Source organism: Myxocyprinus asiaticus, chromosome 38 (genome assembly GCF_019703515.2).
Source record: "Myxocyprinus asiaticus isolate MX2 ecotype Aquarium Trade chromosome 38, UBuf_Myxa_2, whole genome shotgun sequence".
Classification (NCBI taxonomy): Eukaryota; Metazoa; Chordata; class Actinopteri; order Cypriniformes; family Catostomidae; genus Myxocyprinus; species Myxocyprinus asiaticus.
Genome location: NC_059381.1, coordinates 21,615,928 through 21,638,490, shown reverse-complemented (window position 1 = coordinate 21,638,490; position 22,563 = coordinate 21,615,928). Strand labels below are relative to the sequence as shown.

Genomic DNA, 22,563 nt, shown 5'->3' with positions numbered 1-22,563 from the left:
AAATGAAAAAGTTCATATTTTGGGTTATGTTTCTTTGAGGGCTTTTTTTATGTTTATCTAATAAATCTGATGTGAAAACTATTGCTTTTCCATTGAATTGCGCACCACAATAGATACTCATTACAGACAACAATAGGCGGCGATGGTTACCAGAAATAAAACATTGCACCAGGGGGTTCGAAGAAGAACTGTGCGCGTGCGCGCGCATGCGCATTAAGACGTAACCGATTAAGACATTAAACCTTGCTAACAAAGAATCTTTGTTGCAGGTTCGAAGTGTTTCGAAACGTTTCTCTTAAGTTCTTCCGATTTTGATTCATTTTCAAAAGAGGAAAACAACGACTGAAAAATCTGATTTTTTAAATTCAGAATAGCCTAAATAGGCTTCTTAAAATATGGCGACAGCAGACGACTCGCACTATTATAATGGTGAGTTTGAGCCGTTAGCATACTCACATTAGTTTGAGTTATCTAACATTACTGTTGTTTAATTGTTTATTCGCAATTTTATTGCAAGTCGTATACCGTTTTCTCGCTCTCTTGGGTTTGTTGTTGCGTAACGTTGCTCTGTAGTTTACATAAGCAACATTTAGCAAACTAGCTTGTGTTTTGTTGGTGCGTGTTGTGTTTTTTATGAACAGTTAGTTTAGACAAACGGCAAATAATCGTGCTCTCAGATGATTATGCGTTTCGTTTTTTATTCAGGGATTTTGCTTAAGACTGAAAAGTAAATGTAGTAGCAAGACAAACAGGCCTCGTGTTGCAGTGATGTGTCTTGAGGTCACTTTGAACTGCTTTGTTTATAATCAAAGGAACACGAAATGTCCAAGAATCAGTCAGGGGAGTTTAAACGTATTGTTGCAAATCTAGATGATCTGCTCTTTAACACCTGATTCAATTGATAAGATAGTAGTAGACTAGAGTGCTACATGACTAACATGCGGACGGACGGAGGGAGGGGGCATCAGGACCAGGGGCCGGTGTTCTGTCGAACTCTGTTTCCCCACAGCAGATCTGTATGGGGGGAAACAGTATCTGATGGTAACTTTCTCCGCTGTCAGAATGCGTTCCCCCATGCACAAACCTAAGCCTAACCCTTCCCTACCATACCTACACTACCGTAACCTATACTACACTACCCTACCTACCGTAACCTATACTACACTACCCTACCTACCGTAACATATACTACACTACCCTATCTACCGTAACCTACACCAACCTACCTACCATAACCTATACTACACTACCCTACCTACCGTAACCTATACTACACTACCCTAACTACCTTAACTTACACTAACCTACCTGTCGTAACCTATACTACACTACCCTACCTACCGTAACCTACACTACCCTACCTATCGTAACCTATACTACACTACCCTACCTATCGTAACCTATACTACACTACCCTACCTACCGTAACCTATACTACTCTACCCTACCTATCGTAACCTACACTACCCTAACTACCTTAACCTACACTAACCTACCTGTCGTAACCTATACTACACTACCCTACCTACCGTAACCTACACTAACCTACCTATCGTAACCTATACTACACTACCCTACCTACCATAACCTACACTACCCTACCTACCGTAACCTACACTAACCTACCTATCATAACCTATACTACACTACCCTACCTACCGTAACCTATACTACACTACCCTACCTACCGTAACCTACACTAACCTACGTACCACAACCTATACCTCACTACCTTCTCTACCGTAACCTACACTACCCTACCTACCGTAACCTACACTACCCTACCGTAAACTACACTACCCTACCTACATTACCCTACCTACCTTAACCTACACTACCGTAACCTACATTACCCTACCTACCCTAAACCTTACCTACCCTACCTACAGTACCTAACCATAACCCCATACCCTATTGGGGCTAGGGGGAAACGGATTCCGACGGGGAACACGATTCGATGTACACTTGATTCACGTAAATTTTCTTAAGATAAAAATTAAGAAAGTTCTTAGGATAAATTATAAGAAGTTCGTAAGAACGTTCCTAAGTGCAATTCTTGAAAAATTCTAATATTTTCTTAAGAACATCTTAATTTTTTTCTTAAGAATAAAAAGACAGGCTTTGACATTGTCTGATCAGCCTGCTCATGGGCTTGCCTTGTCTATTAGCCTACAACAAATTCATTACTTCAACACTGGTAAATTGTAAAGATAAATTTATCTATTAACCTTTTTTTTTTTTAAAGTAGCAAGCACCTAGCGATAATTTTCTTGAATGTAAAGTACATGAGATGTGTTAGTTTAATAACATTAACCGTCAAAGGAGAACTGACTTGCTGCTAACCATTTGATAACTTTTAATTTGATATGGAGGGGAAAAAAAAAAAACTTCAGGAGACAAGAGCTGTATGCAAGGAAGCTTGATAATAATATCACGTCGGAAAGTAAGAGGCAGGTAAATGGGAAAGGGTGGCGGAGGCTGTCTCTGCTGTGGTCAACTCCGATAGGGATGTGGATGGTGGTGAAAAAGAAAGTCTCAGCTTTTTAATGTTATAATTATGTTTCTATGAACTCTAAAGTTCACGGACAGAGTGAGCGCTATATGCAGCACATCCGTTTGAATTGGCATGATTGGTCACCACATTAATAAGCTTCAAAACAACATTTGTTGTTTGAATTTGGTGATAACATTTACATGGTTTACAAGCTGAAAATAAAAATATAATTGTACACAAAACAGTCAAAAAACATTTTTCGGTCTAAAATAAAATTTTTACACAAACAGCCAATTGCATCTTCAGACTCAACATCACATTTAAAACAACCCAGTAAATTCATTAAACATCTTACCTTTTAGAATTTAAGACAACTGTGAGGTTATCTTAACTTTTTAAGATGTTATTTACAACGATATTTAAGATTTTTGTTTTTCGAGAATTTGAATGCTTATGTTTTTTCTTAAGAAAACATTAAAAAAAATTAAAAAATAATAACTTTCTTAAGAAGATTATTCGGGAATACATAATATTCTTAACTTTTTACTTAAGTTACAAATTAAGAAAATGGTAGTTAAGAAGAAATTTCTTAAGAACATTTTGTGAATCCGGCCCCAGGTTTTGGAAACTCTGCTACACATACAACATCAAATCCTTACATGTATTTATTAGTATGCCAGAAACACACCTTCAGTTTCCGTTAGTGACCAAGCAGTGCATCAGCACTGGTTTGATTAGGGATTAAAGCATGAGCCCTTTGTTTGTTAAAATTAAACCTTATAACACCTCTGACTAATTCATCTAACTTCATCTAACTAGCCTCCTGCTGTCTTTCAGAGCACGATGACCGTGTTGGAGGACCAAAGCATCGCAATCGGAAAGGCAGAGGCCCTTTCAGAGCACCCATGTACAGTGATCAGATGTCCAGGCCAAGACATCGAGGGGGTCACAGTGGGGGTGGAGGGCCTGGTCCCAGGTCAAGATTACAGGATGATGATGGAGATGTAAATATGGCGGAAGGCTCACAAGACTCCCAGCGTAGATTGTGAGCACTGTGATGCATGATTATAAGTAATTGTTAAGGTACATGTCAGGATTTTATATTATTTAAAAAAAAATTGTTTTTACAGTAATCCATATGGGCGGCCACAGAATCGGCGTGAGGAGCGTAATCGCAAGGGTGGACGAGGAGGAAATGGAGATAGTCGGGGTCACAGAGGTCATGGATCCAGAGGAGGCGTCGGTGGTGGTGGAGATGGAAACCACAAGAATTGGTTTAAAATAACTGTTAGTACATTAGACATCAATCATAAATTAGTTAAAGCTGCACTACGTAACTTTGTGCTCTCTATCGACATCTGTGGTTGAAATGAAAAATTGTAAGCACTTTGCAGAACAACACTTTACGTCATTTGAGTTTCGGCTCGGCACTGCTCTTCTGGTGGATAAATCTCATGATTTGAGCTTATCTGGACATCGCCTCTGTGTGATGATTGGGAAATATTCAAAGCTGGAGTCATAACGTGCTATTTTCATGTTGATGTAATGTTATACAATTAAACATTTAAAACTGAAATATTACTTGCTTTGAAGATAAGAAACACTCCTATTTACATATTTTGAATGAATACATTTGACACTTATAGCGCTTTTACATATAGAACAGGGGACTCTCCTCAACCACTAGATACCGGTATATTTTAATATGATTATTCAAGTGTTTTATCTAACATTAATGTTTGTATTGTACTACACATCAATTTAAGAGTTGAAACTTGTGATATGGCTGATATGAGTTCAATAGAAGACTGTATTATATTGCACAGCCTCAGTTGATAATGCAAGTGAACCGTAATACAACAATAGTATGCCTATGCAATGCACCACTGTAAACTAAACATAAAATGAGGATTTGATAATGAAGGGGACAAAATATACTATATTAAACATGAAAATAATATGCTTAAATATGCAATATAAAAGTCATAAATATTAGTAAACATGTCACAGTAACTTCACCGGACAATGTAGATGCATTGCGATTGGATAACACATGAGTAATGTTTGATTTATGTAAGCATGACAAGCAATATAAGCTTCAACAACCCTACCTGACAACAAATCCAAGTATTATAGCAGGTTAACAACTTCGCCAAACGGATAACAGATAAACATCCATCTAGACTGCAGTGATGCTGTCCTGAACTGTGTGAGTGTGACTGAATGGAGTTAAACAACGTTGTTCATTTCTCCAGCCAGAACATGAGACAGCCGGTGGTACTTTACTGTTTTTACAGACATGACTTAATGACGCGAGGATGAACGTCATGATTTCACGCCAAATCCGACCGCACTGCTCCAAGTTCAAATAATTTTTATAGGCTTACCGTAGAGAATCAGGGTAAGGTAAGAACACTGTTTTGAACACTGATCGTTTATATACTCAATCAATAATGACAATTTGTTAATTTTTAATGAACAAATCTTACGTAGTGCAGCTTTAAGCAGTTAAACTTAAGGCTTTTAAAGCATGTTTATGACATTTTCTTAATGGAATAATTTATTGTACTTTTGACCCCAGATTCCTTTTGGGAAAAAATATGACAAAAATTGGATTCTGCCAGCGCTTCAGAACATCTGTTCCAAGCCATTCCATGCAGTTCATGTAAGTAACTCTTGCTGTTAAAGGACTTTTTGACCCAAAAATGAAAGTTCTTCATGAGTGCATGAGAAGCTCGTTCTCAGTGGTTTGCGTGTTCATGCTAGAGCTTGAGTTGTTTTACATAATTTTTTTTAAAAATATATTAAAAAAATATATATTTCAGTAAGTAAAAATTTAACGTTTTCTTTGGCATAGTACATTATACTATGCGTAGTGTGCTAAATGTATTTTTCCTCTTTTTTTTTTTTTTTCTGTCACAGTATCACACAGATGGCAACAGGGCCCAGTTTTACATTGAAGATTCCACAACTGCTAACGCTTTGGTTAAAGTGTCTCGGCAAATTACAGACAAAGATGGATACAAGGTAAAATACGCATCTTGACTACACCAGAACTACCATAAAGTCAGAAAAGCAGTTGCACTACTGTAGCCATATATCCTAGTGATATTAATATTTCTTAAATTATAGAAACCTGATTTTTAAATAAACATGAAAATTATATCAAGTTGTATGTGCAGATTGGGTAAATTTCTAGTGTTTGCAATTTTGTCTCATTCTCTTTGATGGGTAGGTGTCAGTTCTTATGAACAGCTGCCCGCCACCCACTTTGATTAATGTTGATCTGAAGCCTGAAGATCTGGAGCATCTGAAGGTGAGTGATGATTCCTTACAGTAATCTTAGAGAAATAAGAGCTTAGAGGTCACTGGAACATGCAAATGCAGATTTATCAGGTGAATTCAATATAATCCCATTTATTTATTGCAGTACTGGGGTTAATCTACGTATATGCAGCAAACCTTTGATTTTCTTTGATGCTTGGAGCAGTTGTTCTAGTTTTAGACTGTTTCATTGTTAGTGTTTACTTGGAGATTACTGATTTAATATACAATAACTGACTGTCCACTGTACTTTGTTTTTTCATTAGCAATGCATGGCAAAGCGCTTTGATGGATCTCAACAGGCTCTAGATCTAAACAACATCAGAGTTGACCCTGGTAAAACTTTCATACACCCTTCTTCCTCCAAAAAACAACAACTTCTCTTTGATTAGTTAAAGAGAGAGTTAACCCAGATATGAAAATTCTCTCATCATTTACTTTATGCCCTTATGCCATTCCAGATGTGTGACTTTCTGTATTCTTCAGAACACAAAGAAGATTTTTAAAAGAATATCTTGGCTCTGTAGGTCCATACAAGGCAAGTGAATGGTTACCAAAACTTTGAAGCTCTAAAAAGTACAAAGGCAGCATAAAAGTAATCCAAGAGTCTACAGTAGTTTAATCTCTGTCTTCAAAAGTGATCCAATCGATTTTGAGTGAGAATAGACCAAAATATTTTTTCACTATAAATCTTGACATCAGCAGTATCCTTGGCGATCATGATTTCAGGATAGATTAAACTTTTTAGCGCGCTCTGCACATGCGGCAAGCACTAGGAAGTGTAATCGAGCCTGAAGTCATGATCGTGCCTAGAGACTGCAATGACAAGATGTATTGTGAAAAGGAGTTATATTTTGGTCTGTTCTGACCCAAAACCAACTGGATCGCTTCTGAAGACATGGATTAAACCAGTGGTGTCGTGTGGAATACTTTTATGCTGCCTTTGTGCTTTTTGGAATTTTAAAGTATTGGTCACCATTCACTTCCATTGTATTGACCAGTAGATCTGAGATATTCTTCTAAAAATCTTTGTGTTCTGAAGAATATAGAAAGTCATAAACATTTTGTGTGGCTTGAGGGTGAGTAAACAATGAAGGAATTTTCATTTGTGCGTGAAATATTCCTTTAAGGGCTGTTGCTCAATTGTTTGTCCTTTTCTGTCAGATTTGGTTTCTCAAAACATTGAGGTCACATTGAATAGGAAGAACTCCATGCAGGGGGTCATCAAAATCATTGAGGAGAACATTCCTGAGGTACGAAATGAAGAGATTCTACTCGTACATGATTCTCCAAAAACATTAATTCTCCCAAAGCTAAGCTCGTTATTTAAATAATTAAAATTAAGATTGTTCATGTTTCTTCCCCCCCCCCCCATTTACAGCTGTTGTCTCTTAACTTGAGCAACAACAGGTTGTTCAGACTGGATGACTTGGCTGATATTGTCCACAAAGTTCCCAACCTGAAGATTCTCAATCTTTCACACAATGAGGTATGATTTTGCTCAAAGACACCTGTAAATTTATCTTTCACTAGAGTCTTCTCCAATATAACACTTGCTTCATTATGTCCTCATATGTTTGAAGCTCAAGACAGAGCGAGAACTTGATAAGCTGAAGGGTCTGAAGCTGGTGGATCTTTCATTGGGGGGGAATCCTCTGTGTGGCCACTTCAAAACCCAGGCAGACTATGTCAGGTCAGTCTTCGCTGCAGTTTATCTGTGCAATACAAGACACAATAGCAGAGAGAGTGTGTGTGTGTATGCATGTACACATGCACAAACACATACCCCTTGTGGTTTTTCTGTTTGTCTCAATAGTCCCACCTTGAAAAGAGTGCTTAAGAGTAAATACGACTTCTGTGAGGGGGTGACAATGGCATTTTTAAAGATAATGGATAGAGTGCCAATATGATGCGACGTTTTCAATATCCCTTTAAAGATTTTACCAGTCCACCAGTGAAGTGTATGATTTTTGTGGATCTGTAACTGGTGCCTAAATTCACCTAAATGTGTCTAAATCACCTTGGCACGAACTGTATTGCGCTTTGAGCATAGAATTGAAATTCATCAGCTCATCTAGAACAATAAAGGTCAGGCAGGAGTAAGGAGAGTCCTAGTATGATGTATCCTTAATTTTTTAACAAAACCATGTTCTTTATATCACATTTTAAAGACCACATGAAATCAAAATTGAACATATTTCTTAATTGCATTTGGTCAATGCACATTATTCTAAAGAAAAAAGTAATCAGTCTTTAATCTAAATGTAATAACGTTCTCTGCCTCTGAAATGACTTTTCTGCTGAAGGCTGTCTAGGTGGGAGAAAATATCAACCAATAATATGATAGCCTTACATTTTTCGCTGTGTTGGTATAGCACATCCACTTTTCACGATGCAATCAAATCCTATTATATGGATGAAACCAAGCCCTCCTTTACATTATTTTGAGCTTAATATTCTGTTTTGCCCCAAAATATGCCATATTATGGAAGTTACATAGGGTTAGGGATGGAAATCGTAAGGTATTTAACGATTCCGGGTCCTTAACGATTCTTTTAGTACTTTGAGGAAGAAATATGAAATGCAATTATCATTGCATTTACTGCTATCAGCAGCCTGTTGCTAAATGAGATTAATTCAGATTTCATCAGAACAGATAAAACAAAATTCTTGCAAATGTGCATTTACACAGACTTTTTAATGTGGCACAGAGGCAGCACAAATGCAATCCAAAGTCCTAACTATATGTGTAAAAAATTTATTTATTTTTTATTCATTTTTTTTAATTTTAAAATACCACTTATTACAAAAAGCTAATTTAATATGCATCTTTAACTAAACACTGACATATGAACAACCAGACAGTAATTACCCTGGTTTAAGTCTCACAAGCCTTAATAACCTATATCACCGTTACAGTTCTTTTTCAAACGTTTAACCATTGTGCATGTCACATTGGTATAGAATTGCGTGTGTGTGTATTCCAGTAATTTGTTGTAGCAAGACTTGTCCATCTTGTTCTTATTTGTATTTTTCAAACTTTTGCTTAATCTCAGTGTTGCCAGCATTTCTCGTCTATCCATCTTGATTTAATCACTCAACCGTTGGCCCTGTAGCACTTTGTACAGAATGCAGCTCATCAACACCTTTTAGAAGAGAGAACATTTTAGCATATTTGAACCCTAATTACCAGTATAATAGAAATAGAATTAAAAATGGATGTAGGGAGCAGCTGTAACATATGTGACCTCCCAGATTGTCCATGGATAAGTTGGCAGAGAAGAAAAAAAATGTACCCCTGGAAATGATGCACTTTAAGTACATGTACTTGCAAGTACTCCATCTTTGTAAAACGCTGGGACCCTCCTTCCTCCACCCACCCACCCTGCACTGCGTCTAACACCTGGAGCACTGATGCTGAGTGGCCAGTGAGAGGCTGGTTAGCCAAAGACGGGTAAGATCCCACCTTTTAACTCTGGGACAACCTAAGGCAGGCACAGCTGCAAAACTGGCCACAGCAAGCAAGTTGAAGATGAAAATCACAACCAAGGGAAGAAGAATCGATATGTCTACTAGGAGATACCGTGGGTGGAGAAGGAGAGGGAAGGTTTTTTAAGAAAAACCTTGTCAGACACTGCTCAGAAACTGAGCTTTGGTGCATAGTGCACAATGTAATGAATATTCAGAGAGCAAAGACGGTTATATACTCTCTCTACCCGTTTCTATATTCTGAGACGGAGGATAGTTGGTCAAAGTGTGCACTGTGACTACATTCATGATCCTCATCCTAGACCACTTTGGAAGAAAAACATCAGATCATCAATTCTTAAAAGAAAATCCAATCACACTGGAGGAGGATCACAGGAAGCAAGTTTCAAATGTCAATTTCAATGTAGATATAAACTAAAAATAAAACAGACTTGGTATAAAATGACAAACATGAAAAGGTGTCTGGGCTCAATTAAAGCTTTAATTATATTTGTGAATAATTCCCCTGCTGTTCTTAAATTTAATAGTAGGGTCCAAATTAAGTAGGCTGTATAACCTATACACCTTTTCAAGCTTTGATGCATTCTTATTTATTATACTGTGTTCTGTACAGAGGCTCAGGGTTCAACTTTTGTACTTATTGAGATTATTCCTGTCTGGTCTCTAACTGAATATCTGGTCTTTGACTTTCCTCTCTATGACTGACCCCTTAAATCTAATCGACTGCTCCAAATGCTGCCAATATTTTTCTTGTTTTAGTCCCATTGTATTCACAAATCAGTCACAAAAGCAGGTCAGAGAAAACAATCACAATCGCATCTTAGTTACCTGTACTATCTTGTATTCCACTTGCAATAGTCGTCTTCATCACTCTGGTGCTGCATTCATTTATAGATATTGAAATGCACTGTGAACAAGCGATGTCAGTTTACCCTTTTAGTTTTTAAGAACTCAACGTATCAACAACTGTGGATCTGAATGTATCTATGCCGGTGTCCTTCATTTAAAAAAAACATGAAGTCTGTAGAATTTTTGCAGGGCATTAGGGCCTGGTTGTATCAGGAAGATCTGGTCACACTAAATCATATTTATCCCGCCTCAATCACCAAACCCCCCTTCCATTCGGTACACTCCCGAAAAGCACAAAAAATACTGATTGACTGATGGTGTGAGTGTTCAACAACCTCTACCCCTCACAACACCCCCCACCCCCCTTTCCTTGCCCCAACCTTTGCCAGCCTGCATGTGTCTATTTCGGCCTGAAGGGGGGACCGGTGGTAAGTATTGAGGATTGGTAAGTACCATGTACCTGGGGGGATGGGAGGGATTTGAAACAGGACTTTGGCTATGATTAGCTCATTGGTGCCATGGCTTAGCGTCCCAGATTTTAATTCTCACAAATGCAAATACTTGATTAATTACTTGAAAAAACTTCACTATTTGTATGAACTGAAAATAAATGGTGGTTGGTTTTCACATGTAAATTTGGTTACAACCTTTAAAGTTTGTAGAAAGCTAAATTCAGTGAATTACAGTACATTGTCAAACTGCTGATGAATGATCATCTGTAAGTAAATGTTCCTCATAGGCTGTTCTGATGGGTCCACTTTTAATATATTTGTTTTGCACTTAAAATGGCCATGCTCACATATTGTTGTGTCTATGTACATGAGTGTTTGTGTGGGATAGTCTCAGCGTAAAAAAGATTCCCTGAGCTCAAATGTGCACTGTACTAATTGTCTCTCTTGTGTTCTGTCTTTGTGATTGTTGGACAGTGCCATTCGGGAACGATTCCCCAAGCTGCTCAAACTGGTAGGAAATACACTGTTTATCTGTTGGTGTAACCAGAATTTGGAGTCATTTGCTCATTGGCAAGTGTTCATTATGCATCAGATAAATTGTTCTTGTCTGTTTAACGTCTAAACAATAGGATGGACAAGATCTTCCACCCCCCATTGGTTTTGACTTGGAGGTTGCTCCCGCTGCGCTACCCCCTTGCAAGGTGCTTGAAGTTTCAAACCACATAGTGTGAAACTAGTTTGATCATATTTCCCATATGTGACACCCATACTTTAATACTCTGAGCTTATCCTCTTTATTTTACGTTGACCACAGCCTAGTTACTTCTGTTCAGAGGACATCAAGAGCATCATCCTTTGCTTCCTGCAACAGTACGTATTCTTCAGCACGTATACTGGGCACCAGGAATGAGATTTATATGTTTCAAAATTCTCATGTATCTGAACTTGTTACCATCCTACAGGTATTACAACGTATATGACTCGGGAGATAGACAGCCCCTGCTGGATGCCTACCACGATGGAGCTATTTTCTCCCTCAGCATTCCCTACATCGTGCAGAACCCTTCAAAGTACAGTACATTTTATTCCTTTGTTATCTCTTCTGCTGTTGACTCCTATTGGGTGGTATGATCTATACATCTGATCTGTATAAATGACTACCGGTTACTTTGTTTTTGATTTGTGGCTTCCTCTTTGTTTACAGGAGTAGTTTAGGGGAGTATCAGAAAGACAGTCGCAATATTAGGCGCCTGAAAGACCCCAGTAAGTAATTTTATGGTGTCATGATTCATTAAGCATATTGACTAAACTACTTTAGTGGTTTTTTTTTTTTAAACATGATAGGATTAAATTAGGTTTAAAGCAAACTGAATTCTGTGTGACGGTTGTGCTGTTTTGTCTTCCAGCTTCACGGCATCGTTTGCTGAAACATACAAGATTAAATGTGGTGGCTTTCCTAAATGAGCTCCCCAAAACCCAGCATGACATTGCATCCTTTAACGTGGATGTCAACACCTACACAGTGAGTCAAACTTTCAGTTTAGCTCACTAGCTTTATCTTTGACATTCCGATTTGGTGTTGTGATTTCTAATTTCTCTTTATTTCTAGGCAACACTATTGGCATTTACAGTCAGTGGAGTTTTCAAAGAGGGTGAGTTCCTCTCTTACATAAAATTATTTACAATCTGTATCTTCAGGTTCTGATCAGTGATTTGAAATACATCCTTTTTTTTTTCTGTCCTTTTTAAGTGGATGGCAAATCCAGAGACTCATTCAGAGCTTTCTCTCGGGTGTTTATTGCTGTGCCTGCTGGAAATGCAGGGTAAGATTTTGAATGCAGAATTCTTGTTTCATACCAGAAGGTTGTTAAAATACTACAAGGGATATCTTTGGCTTTAAAGATGCTTCATTGATCATGTCATCAGTCTTTGTTGTAACCTATTTTTAACCCCTCAGTTTGTGCATTGTGAATGATGAGATGTTTGTTCGGAATGCAACTACGGAGGAAATTCGGCGGGCTTTTGTTGCTCCAGCCCCCACACCATCCAGTAGCCCTGTACCCACTCTGTCTGCCCCCCAACAGGAAATGCTTGCCGCCTTCTCCCTAAAGTCTGGCATGAACCTGGAGTGGTCTCAAAAGTAAGGACTAAAGGCCAGTTTATACTTGCCTACACTGTAGGCTTGTGGTTTGCATTTCTAGTTCTGCGTTATTCTGCAAGTGCACAGCCAAAATGCTAGTGTATTAAGGAAAAATGCCTTTATTTCTGAAATAATTATTAGTGCTGTCAGTCAGTTTAAATTTTTAATTGCGATTTATTGCGATTAATCGCAGATTTTGAAAGTGCTGATATTTTACTCTAAATATACTTTTCCTGTCTAAATGCATTTGTTTCCTTTTTGGGAAACAAAACTAAATCAAATTGTAACACTATAATGCTTTATTAACATTTTCCAAACAAAGCCTTCCACAGTATAAAGATAGAAATGCACTAAAATAGCACTATTTCAAGTAATATTAAACATTTCCCAAAGTCTAAATGAAAGATTGCCTAATTGAAAGAACTAGACCCCACATAGGTTATATATTCATTGCAATGGGCATTAAATCTCTTAAACTCTCATCCTCCACAATATTAATTTGCCGGTAGACTGTGGCTATCCGCTTTACTACAGCAATCGTGAAGCTGTGTTCATGATTCGCGTCATGTCAGTGTCAAGAGCTACTTTTAACTCCACATGAAAAGCACTTGCTGACAAAAAATGTCTATTCTGAGTTTTGGTGATAGTTAAATTTGCTGTAAGCCATTTTTTTCATAGAAAAGGTATGCAGAAAATTTGTCCTACTCCTGAATGATATTAATGAAATAAGTGTTGTGAGATATCTCACCTGTCTCTGTGACAACTCTGTAAACAGCAAATAAAAATGTGTCAGCAGTCTGTGGACAATGACGCTTTCGACCTGTCAATCATTTTGTGCCTCATCCATAGTATTGTAGTTGCAGTGAATTGTTGAGGTCATGTTGTTAATAACAGTTGTCAGTTGAGGGCGCTATTTTGTTGCTGTTTTTTTAACAACCGTTTCTGAACTATGTTGGTCTCAAAGCTCCTTTTGGTATCTTTGGAGTGCCGGGTTTTGGAAAGAGGGGGCGTGGCTCATCCAACGGTTCAGTCACATCTGGCATTTCATAACATCTCAAATCGCTTACAGCACCTTTAAGACTTAAAGTGCTTTTGTGGTAATTAAAATACGCCTTACATAGGCTGAAAAATACTATCACATGTCAAATAGCGCTAAGAGCTCATTTCTCCATTTTATCACTTAAAGGGAAGCTCTGTTGTGTGTGTTTGGTGTGTACGACAGTGTAATGACACTGGGCAGACACATTACATTCCGCCGTTCCAACCAGTGTCTATGCTGGTTTATGATGTATTAACGGTAAACACGTTAAACTTTAATTGCATGCGTTAACGCATTCATTTTTACAGCTCTAATGATTATACATTACATAAACAAAAGCACTGTGATTAGTGGATTCAAAAGTATTTTTTTTTTTTTTTTTACATTATTTTAGCAATAAGAACGAGTTCAAAGTATGTGAACATGTTGAGACTTGGGTACAAATAATATACATGCTGTCTGCCATGCAGAGAGAAAATAAATCAGGCATATACTGTATGCTTGCTCTTGTGTTGCTTAATACATAAATATTTTGGCATACTTTTGATGCTCTGTGCTAGAAAAAAAAAAAATCATCAAATTAATAACTACTCACTTGACCAATAACCAGAAAATGGGTGTTGTTTTAAAGCATAGTAGCTGGACTTTACAATGCATATAGGCAATGTTACCAACTTTTTAACAGGTGCTTTTTAATTTGCTGACAAATTAAAGTGTTCCTGTTTTCATAACTTATATATTTACTGTACACCATACTGTCAAACATGCGGTCAAGACATTGTGCAGATCGGAAGGTTCTTGAGTAGAATATAAATATGGAGTAAAAGGTGCACTTTAGGCTATGGTGCAGGCATGTGACATAGGTTTGATGCAGAAGCATAAATTAGCTTTAAATCACTCAACTGTATTTTACTACAGTAGAAGACATGTTATTGCTAGATTTATAAATTCATGTTTGTTGATTCACATAATGATTACCTTAATTGTGTATTGGCATGACTCCGTATTTTGAATTTAGGGCTATTAAGGACAGACCGTTAAATCTTTGTTGTTCTTTCAGGTGCCTGCAAGACAACGATTGGGATTTTGACCGAGCTGCACAGATCTTCACTGGGCTTAAGGTACTCCAGCATTGCCTTTTTAACATTGTTCCAAAAGTAAATCTGTCTCATGCAGACAGTTTAAAGAGAAGAACAAAGCATTATTCATCATACATGTGTCTTTTTATTTACAGGCCCACGGGAAAATCCCAGATGTTGCTTTTGTAAAATGAAGAATGTTTGAGTTTTAATTGTCATGTCTACAGATGTGACTAATAAAGTACTTGTTAATTACTTCTATTTGTTTTAAAATAAATGTTACCATCTGTACTTATTTGCGTGTGTTACTGTGGCTGCAGCTGGGAATATAAAACTTGTGTAATATCTCTTTCTCCCAAAAAAAAACCCAAACATGTCAGAACTACATCATAGGAGCACAAATATGCTATTAGCCCGTTACCTTTATATGGCAGGAAATGGTTCTTAAAAAAAACAAAAATTGGATGCAATGGTATGGAAAACTTTTATTGCAGCTAGGTTCTAACAGTTAAATCATATAACGGTAAGAGCCAGGGATTTGTCATATACAGAATTCACCCAACCCCACCCCCCCAAAATAAGAAGCACTAAACTATTGCTCCCAAGTAAACAAGTCAGTTCCTCACTTTGGATTAGTCACAGTTTATGTAATAGTGTTGTTCACTGTTGAGTTTTTCCTTTACACTGTATTTTTGGAATGACAATTGGTCAATCAGGACTATGAAATAAGAGTGACTTAAGTCTACATTTGTTTTAAATATCCCCCAGAAAGTTTGAGGCCAAGCTGCAGGTCAGGCCTGTCCCATCAGGCTCCACGTTGAGCTTCTTGACCACTCCATCTTCAATTAGCATGGAGTACCTTCATGCATACAAATGACATCAGCACCATTCTTGTACAGACAATTCAGGAGAACTGAAAGTTTTACTTCCAAATGAAAATATGAGGGCTAAGCAGATAAGTGTATCTGAGTAAGGAACAAAATGTACTGTTCAGCATTTCTCCTAGTTATCATTTGGCTAATCATTCAGAGGGGACATCAGCATTTGCTTTAACTGTAGCTGTCAAAATTTCACATTTGATGTTTGTCAGCATTCAGGAAAATAATCTCACCTTTGAGACCTCAAATTCCCAAGCACCTCCATCAAATGATCATTGTCCAGAAAGAGATCCACTGCCTGAAAATGATAAAGGACATGCCGTCTTGAGGACTATGGTCTCACAAAGCCAGATTTAATAATTTTCCAGTATAAAATGTTAGGGAACAGCCCATGGATGTGTAGTTTGAGGCTGAAACTATGGCTACAGTTTGTTCAGGGCTGGTAATCAGAAGGTCACTAGTTTGATCTGAGCCATGGCCATCACAATTGTGCCCTTGATCAAGACACTTAACCCCTGGATGCTGCACAGAGATTGCTCCAATGATAGGTGTATAAGTCACTTTGGATAAATTACTTTCTTATTGACATGTAAGAGCAGAAGGGAGGCTTATGATGGTGCTTAAAGCAATTCTCACCTTTGTAAAAGCTCCAGTGGGGTCAGCCAGCATCCGCACCTACATTAAATGGATCAAAATGACTAAATAGATCGAAACATTCTGCCTGTCAAATGCCAAGCTTGTTGAAATTATGCTAATTAAGGGGAGAGTATTTGGCCACCTTGCCATCTGCTCCACTCTCCTTGCCCCAGGCAGACATAACGAATACATCATTGACAGAGATGCAAGCAATCTCCTGCACACCTTTGGCCTTCAAATCTGCAGCCATCTCTATAAACCCTGGGAGATGAGTCTGAGAAAACGTGAGATTGTTATAAGTGGGCACTGGAATTTTTGCACAAAAAGAAACACATGAACACTCAAAACATTCATTTATACATTGATTCAAAACAGTTTAACAGACTTGGATGTTTATGATAAACACACATCTAGAATTGGGAGCATAACAGACCAAGCAGTTAAAGTATACTTTGAGTTAAAGGATTAGTTCACCCAAAAATGATTTTTTTTTTTTTATCATTTACTCATCATGCCTTCCCAGATGTGTATGACTTTCTTCTGCTGAACACATGAAGATTTTTAGAAGAATCTCAGCTCTGTAGGTCCATACAAGTGAATGGTGACCAGAACTTTCAAGCTCCAAAAGTACAGAGACAGCATGAAAGTAATCCATATGACTCTAGTGGTTTAATCCATGTCCACTATTGCGATCCAGTCGGTTATAGGTGACAATAGACAAAAATATAACTCCCTTTTCCCTGTACATCTTGACAGCAGTCTCCTTGGCAATCATGATTTCAAGCTCAGTTACACTTCCTATAGCACCATCTAGCCCTCTGTGCATGCGTCAAGCACTAAGAAAAGTAATCGAGCTTGAAATCATGATCGCCAAGGAGACTGCAATTGCAAAATGTACAGTAAAAAAAGGAGTCATATTTTGGTCTGTTCTCACCCAAAATTGATTTGATTGCTTCTGAAGACATGGAGTCATATGGATTACTTTCATGCTGCCTTTATGGAGCTTCAACGTTTTGGTCACCATTCACTTGCATTGTAAGGCACTACAGAGCCGAGATACTCTTTTAAAAATCTTAGTTTGTGTTCTGCAGAAGAAAGAAAGTCATACACATCTGGGATGGCATGAGGCTGAGAAATTTATGAGATAATTTTCATTTTTGGGTGAACGGTTCCTTTAAGGGAGGGGCTGAGTTCAGGTTTTGTTAATGCCAGCGGATCACATGTTAGTACCTTTGAACATCCAGGAGTGAATGCCCCTGGAACGCCAAACAGCACTCCTTTTTTGCCCTTGAAGAGGTCAGACATTGAGAGCTTATTTCCTGGGTCTCCCTCATGGACCTCAACAGCAGGAAGACGTTGACCAACCTTAAAGGGATTAAAACAGCGCAAATATTGCAACACAAAACAGATTAAAATTTGATCAAACGGTTTTATTTCTGAATCAATTATTTATTGGTGAGCACAGCAACCCAACCACAGACAAAGGCTCTGTTGACAGCAACTGCTCCAGTCAGCTGTGTCCAATTTCAGAGATCATGTGCTGTCATTCACCAGCAACTTTTGTAAAATGTTATATTTTGTTATGCCTGATTTGTGCTATGGCTTTAATTCTATCTTATGGTGCAACAAAACAACAGCACGTATTTCTTTCTCACAGTCATTGGGCATTTTACAAAATTATTATAATGGTTAATAAATATTAAACAAGTAATCTTAAGATTACCTTTGATTGATTAATTAATTAATATATATATATATATATATATATATATATATAAGACGAACGTCTCACTGTAATCGCGTCAGCTGTTGTATTGGTTAAGGGGCCGTTCACATCGAAACGTTTCAGCGTCTCGCTAATTCTTGATTGTCTCGCGCAGGAGGAGAGATGCTTTTTTTAAAGGTTAAAAATAACTTTAACGCGTCTCGTTGCGTTGAGTCAAGCTTTTATTTTATTTTTTAACGCAAGAGCGCATTCGGTCTGAACGGCCCGCAACGCCTTCATTATAATCAAAGCTGAATAAACAGCTTTGTTTATTACAGTTGAAGTGTTCTGGTTGCTGGTTTTGTCGCTATGACTTCATGCAGTGTGGGTGTCAGGCCTACCAGGATATAGTTTACTTCCTCAATAAAAAAAAAAACTCTGGCGTGACTCTGATCGCTCAACACATATTTGAATATAAATCAGAAAAATAAAATCGCAACAAATATCCGCCTCCCAATTCTGGACATGTAATATCACAACCAACATTAAAAAATAATTAGTGCTAATGAAATATGCGCATTAAAATACTAATGACCGCCACACTATTCAAGGAGTGATGCTTTTATTTTAAAGGGCACCGTGCATTAGGCGAAAAGGTGTCAAGGTCACGCGCGCGTACTAACGAATGAATGTTTTGTCAGGTTGTTTACGGTTTGTTTTCTTACCTGAATCGGCATGCTGGTGATGTGTGTAGAGTGTAGCAGTCTAATACAGTGGGAGACACGGACGCCCTTCTGAAGTATCGCAGAGGAAATCATATATATATCAGCTGAGACTGGCACAAGAGAGCAACATAACAGCGCCTGCTATAAAACAGTCATCCAGCCCTCACGCCTCCACATTCACCACCCCGTTCAGTAAAGATGATTTTAATTGAAGGATCTGCTCAGGAGCGACGACTCTTTATTATAAACTTTAGTAATTTAATAAGGATAATATCACTGTTATTATCAAAGCAATAAACTGATTCACTATCTAATTGTTATTCAAGTTAAAACACAATAAAACTTCAGGCAATCACTGACTCCGCCCTCACAGTCTGCCTGAATAACATTATTTTTTCATGATTTTAATCAATAAAAATCTCCTTTTTTTATGCTTAGGATACAACGGGGCCAAAGTCACTTTTGAATTTATTTTCTCCCAAAACACTAAAAAGCCAGTTTACACTGCAAAATATTCCTGAACCATGAGATTATTGCGTGCAGTGTCTAAAGTTGGATTTTGAGGTAATTTGATCTAATATTTAATCATTTTTAAAATGTTGCAAATGTTTTGTCATGCTGTCTGTCCTCTAATGTCTTTAAAACAAATGTCCACTAGATTGAATGCTCGTGTATCCATTAGTAAGAGAAAAGACAGTTAATAAACACCATTCACAGGAAATCTCTGGTGCATTTAGTTATTGTCATGTTGTAGGCAGTTCTTGATAGTGGTGAAAACCTTTCATTAATAGCACTCAGCTGTAGCAATCTTGCGATTTATCCATATTTACTGTCCATACGACTGCATATAATTTTACCGATATACCGCCCCTTGTGGCTACATTGTATACTACATAACACACTACACTAACGTGAAACTGTTACGGGTGTTGGTCAGCCGAGAAACAGCGTCACCGTGTGGCCACTTATGACAAACTGTTGCCTTGTTTTGAAAATCATTTTAAGCAGGCCTATATTTTATAGAAAGAGGTTGATCAGTTATTTAGTTTGTAATTATTTTACTATTTTGTAACAATTTCTCAATAGTTTATTGTAAATAAACATCTCAGGAAAGGGAGTATATCTTAATGAGTAGCTAAACAATAGATCAAAACAAGACATGGCGAAGAGACTCATTGATGTGATGTTGCAGAAAGGTTTACCGGACTTTAGAGGATAAGGGAATATTAGAGTGACCATTATTAAAACTACAGATACTACAGATGAACAAGTACTTATATGAGTAAGAAATATGTGATATTCCTATGAAACTATCCCAATCCATTGCTCTCATTATTAGGCTACAATATTTGTTTTGTATTACAAGTTGCCCTACAAACATAGTCAATGAAAAAGCATTGTTGCATGTAGTGTCTTGCTTTTGTTTTTTGATTCTTGAGTCCTTGTGTTCTTTATAGAGGACATCAAATATAGTTTAGCCATTAAAAGTGTTAATGTTTTTATGCACCAAACACTATAATACATTAATGACCAAAAAATTATTCTTAAAAAAACCCTGATACCTTTAAGCTCCTGCAGATATTTTTGCTATAATTAACTGAAACAGTTCTTCATGTGACAGGTGTGACAGCAATGAGTAAATGCATTAAACACCCTAAACATCTCTCATATTGCCTGCCAGTTTTTCCACAAACATTACAGGTATCCTGTGCAAACAATCCCTGACTGCAAAATTTCACATGCATGTTGCCCAGATGCTGCATAGAATTAGAAATGATGTCTTACTACTTTAAATGCAATGGCCCCATAGTATTTGGACCCTTTAGACAAACTTAAATATGCATGAATGTCTTTGCATAATATAACTTAAATAAATTTGAAAAACAAAAATAAAATAAACCATTTGGCATTAAGTTTAAAAAGATTTTTAGATTTTAGAGCAAAAACACAAATAGAGAAAAACATTATAATATATATAATGTTCAATGAAGACAAAAAGTATATGGCACTTTCTGGTTGGCAAACATAGCAGAATGTGTCCACACTTAATGTGATGAACTACACCCGTGGTTACTCTACTGGGACACCTGTGTAAACCTGAGGGGAATTGACTTCATACATCCACTAAAAATCACCTTCTCATCAGTTTGTTAAAAGTAATTGGAAAAACTGGTTTAGAAATGTTAAGTTAGTTCTGAGAAAAGGTCAATATAATTTGATGCCGATGCCGCTTGGTTTGATATTTTGTTATATGCAATGTTATTCAGACTTTCAAAGTGTGACTTAAAGGAATAGTTCACCCCAAAACAAAAAATCTCTCATCATTTACTCACCCTCATGCCATGCCGGATGTGTATGACTTTCTTTCTTCTGCAGAACACAAATTAAGATTTTTAGAAGAATATCTCAGTTCTGTAGGTCCATACAATACAAGTGAATGGTGGTCAAAACTGTGAAGCTCCAAAAAGCACACAAAGTCATCCTAAAAGTAATTCATTTGACTCCAGTGGTTTATTCTGTGTCTTCAGAAGCAATCCAATTGGTTTTGGGTGAGAACAGACCAAAATATAACTCCTTTTTCACTGCACATCTCGACAGCAGTCTCCTTGGCCATCATGATCTCAAGCTCAATTATACTTCCTATAGCGCCATCTAGCACTCAGGGCATGCGTCAAGCACTAGGAAGTGTAATCGAGCTTGAAATCATGATCGTGTCTAGACACTGCAATGTCAAGATGTACAGTGAAAAATGAATCGATTAGATCGCTTGAGAAGACACTGATTAAACCACTGGAGTCTTATGGGTTACTTTTAGGATGACTTCGTGTGCTTTTTGGAGATTCAACATTTTTGTGTGTGTGTTTTTTTTTTAAGTGTTCAAAAGCGTCCAAAAACCTTTTGGGGCCACTGTATATCCATCTTAATGTGGCTAAAAGTAAACAAGAATAGGCACATCAGACAAAGTCAGACGAGAACAATAATTATTTCAATACTGACAAAACAATTAGGGGTACAATGGGGCTAAAGGCTCAGCTTTTATTAGCTTTTTTTCTGTGTCAGGATTGAAAAAATATGGAGCAACATAATTTGTGTGAAAAGAAATAATAACAGAAGGTTGTTTCGATTAAAATTATTATTATTATTATTATTATTATTTGAAGGTGGTGAGGGAGACTTTTACCCCACACTTGAGGTAAAAGGCCCCCAGGGGGGGTTAAAGTGATATTGTGTAAATATATGGACAATAGTTATAGGGCATAATTTTTCACCTTACGCAAATACTTTTTGAGACAACAAGATTTAATTTATTACTTATTCAAAATAACCACTCCAGAAAAGGGTTAACCATTTTCTGTTAGTTTCAAACACATTTGGCATTTCATAACATCTCAAGTATTGTATAAACAAATTAATCACCATTGTGATTGGATCAGTCAATGTGAGCCCACTTTGAAAATTTTCATAACAAATGTATTCACCACACTTAATAAAAACAATGTGCTTTATGGGGGCTTTATCCCCTGCAACAGAGGCACTTTTTACCCCAAAGTACCATCCTTTCACTTATTGGACAGTTATTAAAAAACGTACCTTGTACAAAACTGAAAATGATAAATAAGTATTGGTATGCTCATGAGCATTGCCTACAACATGACAATAACTGAATGCACCAGAGATTTCCTATGAATGGTGTTTATTAACTGTCTTTTCTCTTACTAATGGATACATGAGCATTCAATCTAGTGGACATTA

The 22,563-nt window shown here is 37.3% G+C and overlaps 2 protein-coding genes across 2 annotated transcripts; one reads left to right on the top strand and one right to left on the bottom strand.

Moving 5' to 3' along the window:
• The first annotated feature begins 188 nt into the window (after positions 1-188).
• LOC127429066 (nuclear RNA export factor 1-like) lies at positions 189-15,157 on the top strand. The gene is made up of 21 exons (XM_051677842.1): positions 189-429; positions 3,332-3,539; positions 3,625-3,781; positions 5,076-5,159; positions 5,417-5,521; positions 5,730-5,810; positions 6,085-6,154; positions 6,983-7,071; positions 7,200-7,307; positions 7,402-7,511; positions 11,083-11,119; positions 11,238-11,309; positions 11,423-11,478; positions 11,571-11,678; positions 11,813-11,871; positions 12,015-12,130; positions 12,218-12,260; positions 12,359-12,431; positions 12,566-12,748; positions 14,848-14,908; positions 15,022-15,157. The coding sequence occupies exons 1-21, from the start codon at positions 396-398 to the stop codon at positions 15,058-15,060; spliced, it is 1,893 nt and encodes a 630-aa protein (XP_051533802.1). The 5' UTR covers positions 189-395; the 3' UTR covers positions 15,061-15,157.
• A 262-nt stretch (positions 15,158-15,419) lies between these two features.
• Positions 15,420-19,109, bottom strand: LOC127429072 (peroxiredoxin-5, mitochondrial-like). Its single transcript, XM_051677855.1, has 6 exons — positions 18,811-19,109; positions 17,611-17,745; positions 16,523-16,654; positions 16,381-16,419; positions 15,978-16,042; positions 15,420-15,725 (listed from the first exon to the last, which is right to left on the bottom strand). The coding sequence occupies exons 1-6, from the start codon at positions 18,901-18,903 to the stop codon at positions 15,620-15,622; spliced, it is 570 nt and encodes a 189-aa protein (XP_051533815.1). The 5' UTR covers positions 18,904-19,109; the 3' UTR covers positions 15,420-15,619.
• Positions 19,110-22,563: the final 3,454 nt, after the last annotated feature.

Excerpts from the sequence above, each read along its gene's own strand:
- LOC127429066 (XM_051677842.1), top strand. The coding sequence starts at position 396 with ATGGCGACAGCAGACGACTCGCACTATTATAATG. Across the intron at positions 11,310-11,422 it reads CTGCGCTACCCCCTTGCAAG|CCTAGTTACTTCTGTTCAGA; the intron begins GTGCTTGAAGTT and ends CGTTGACCACAG. Across the intron at positions 12,131-12,217 it reads TGGATGTCAACACCTACACA|GCAACACTATTGGCATTTAC; the intron begins GTGAGTCAAACT and ends CTTTATTTCTAG.
- LOC127429072 (XM_051677855.1), bottom strand. The coding sequence starts at position 18,903 with ATGATTTCCTCTGCGATACTTCAGAAGGGCGTCCGTGTCTCCCACTGT. Across the intron at positions 17,746-18,810 it reads TCACCAGCATGCCGATTCAG|GTTGGTCAACGTCTTCCTGC; the intron begins GTAAGAAAACAA and ends AATCCCTTTAAG. Across the intron at positions 16,043-16,380 it reads CCACTGGAGCTTTTACAAAG|GCAGTGGATCTCTTTCTGGA; the intron begins GTGAGAATTGCT and ends TATCATTTTCAG.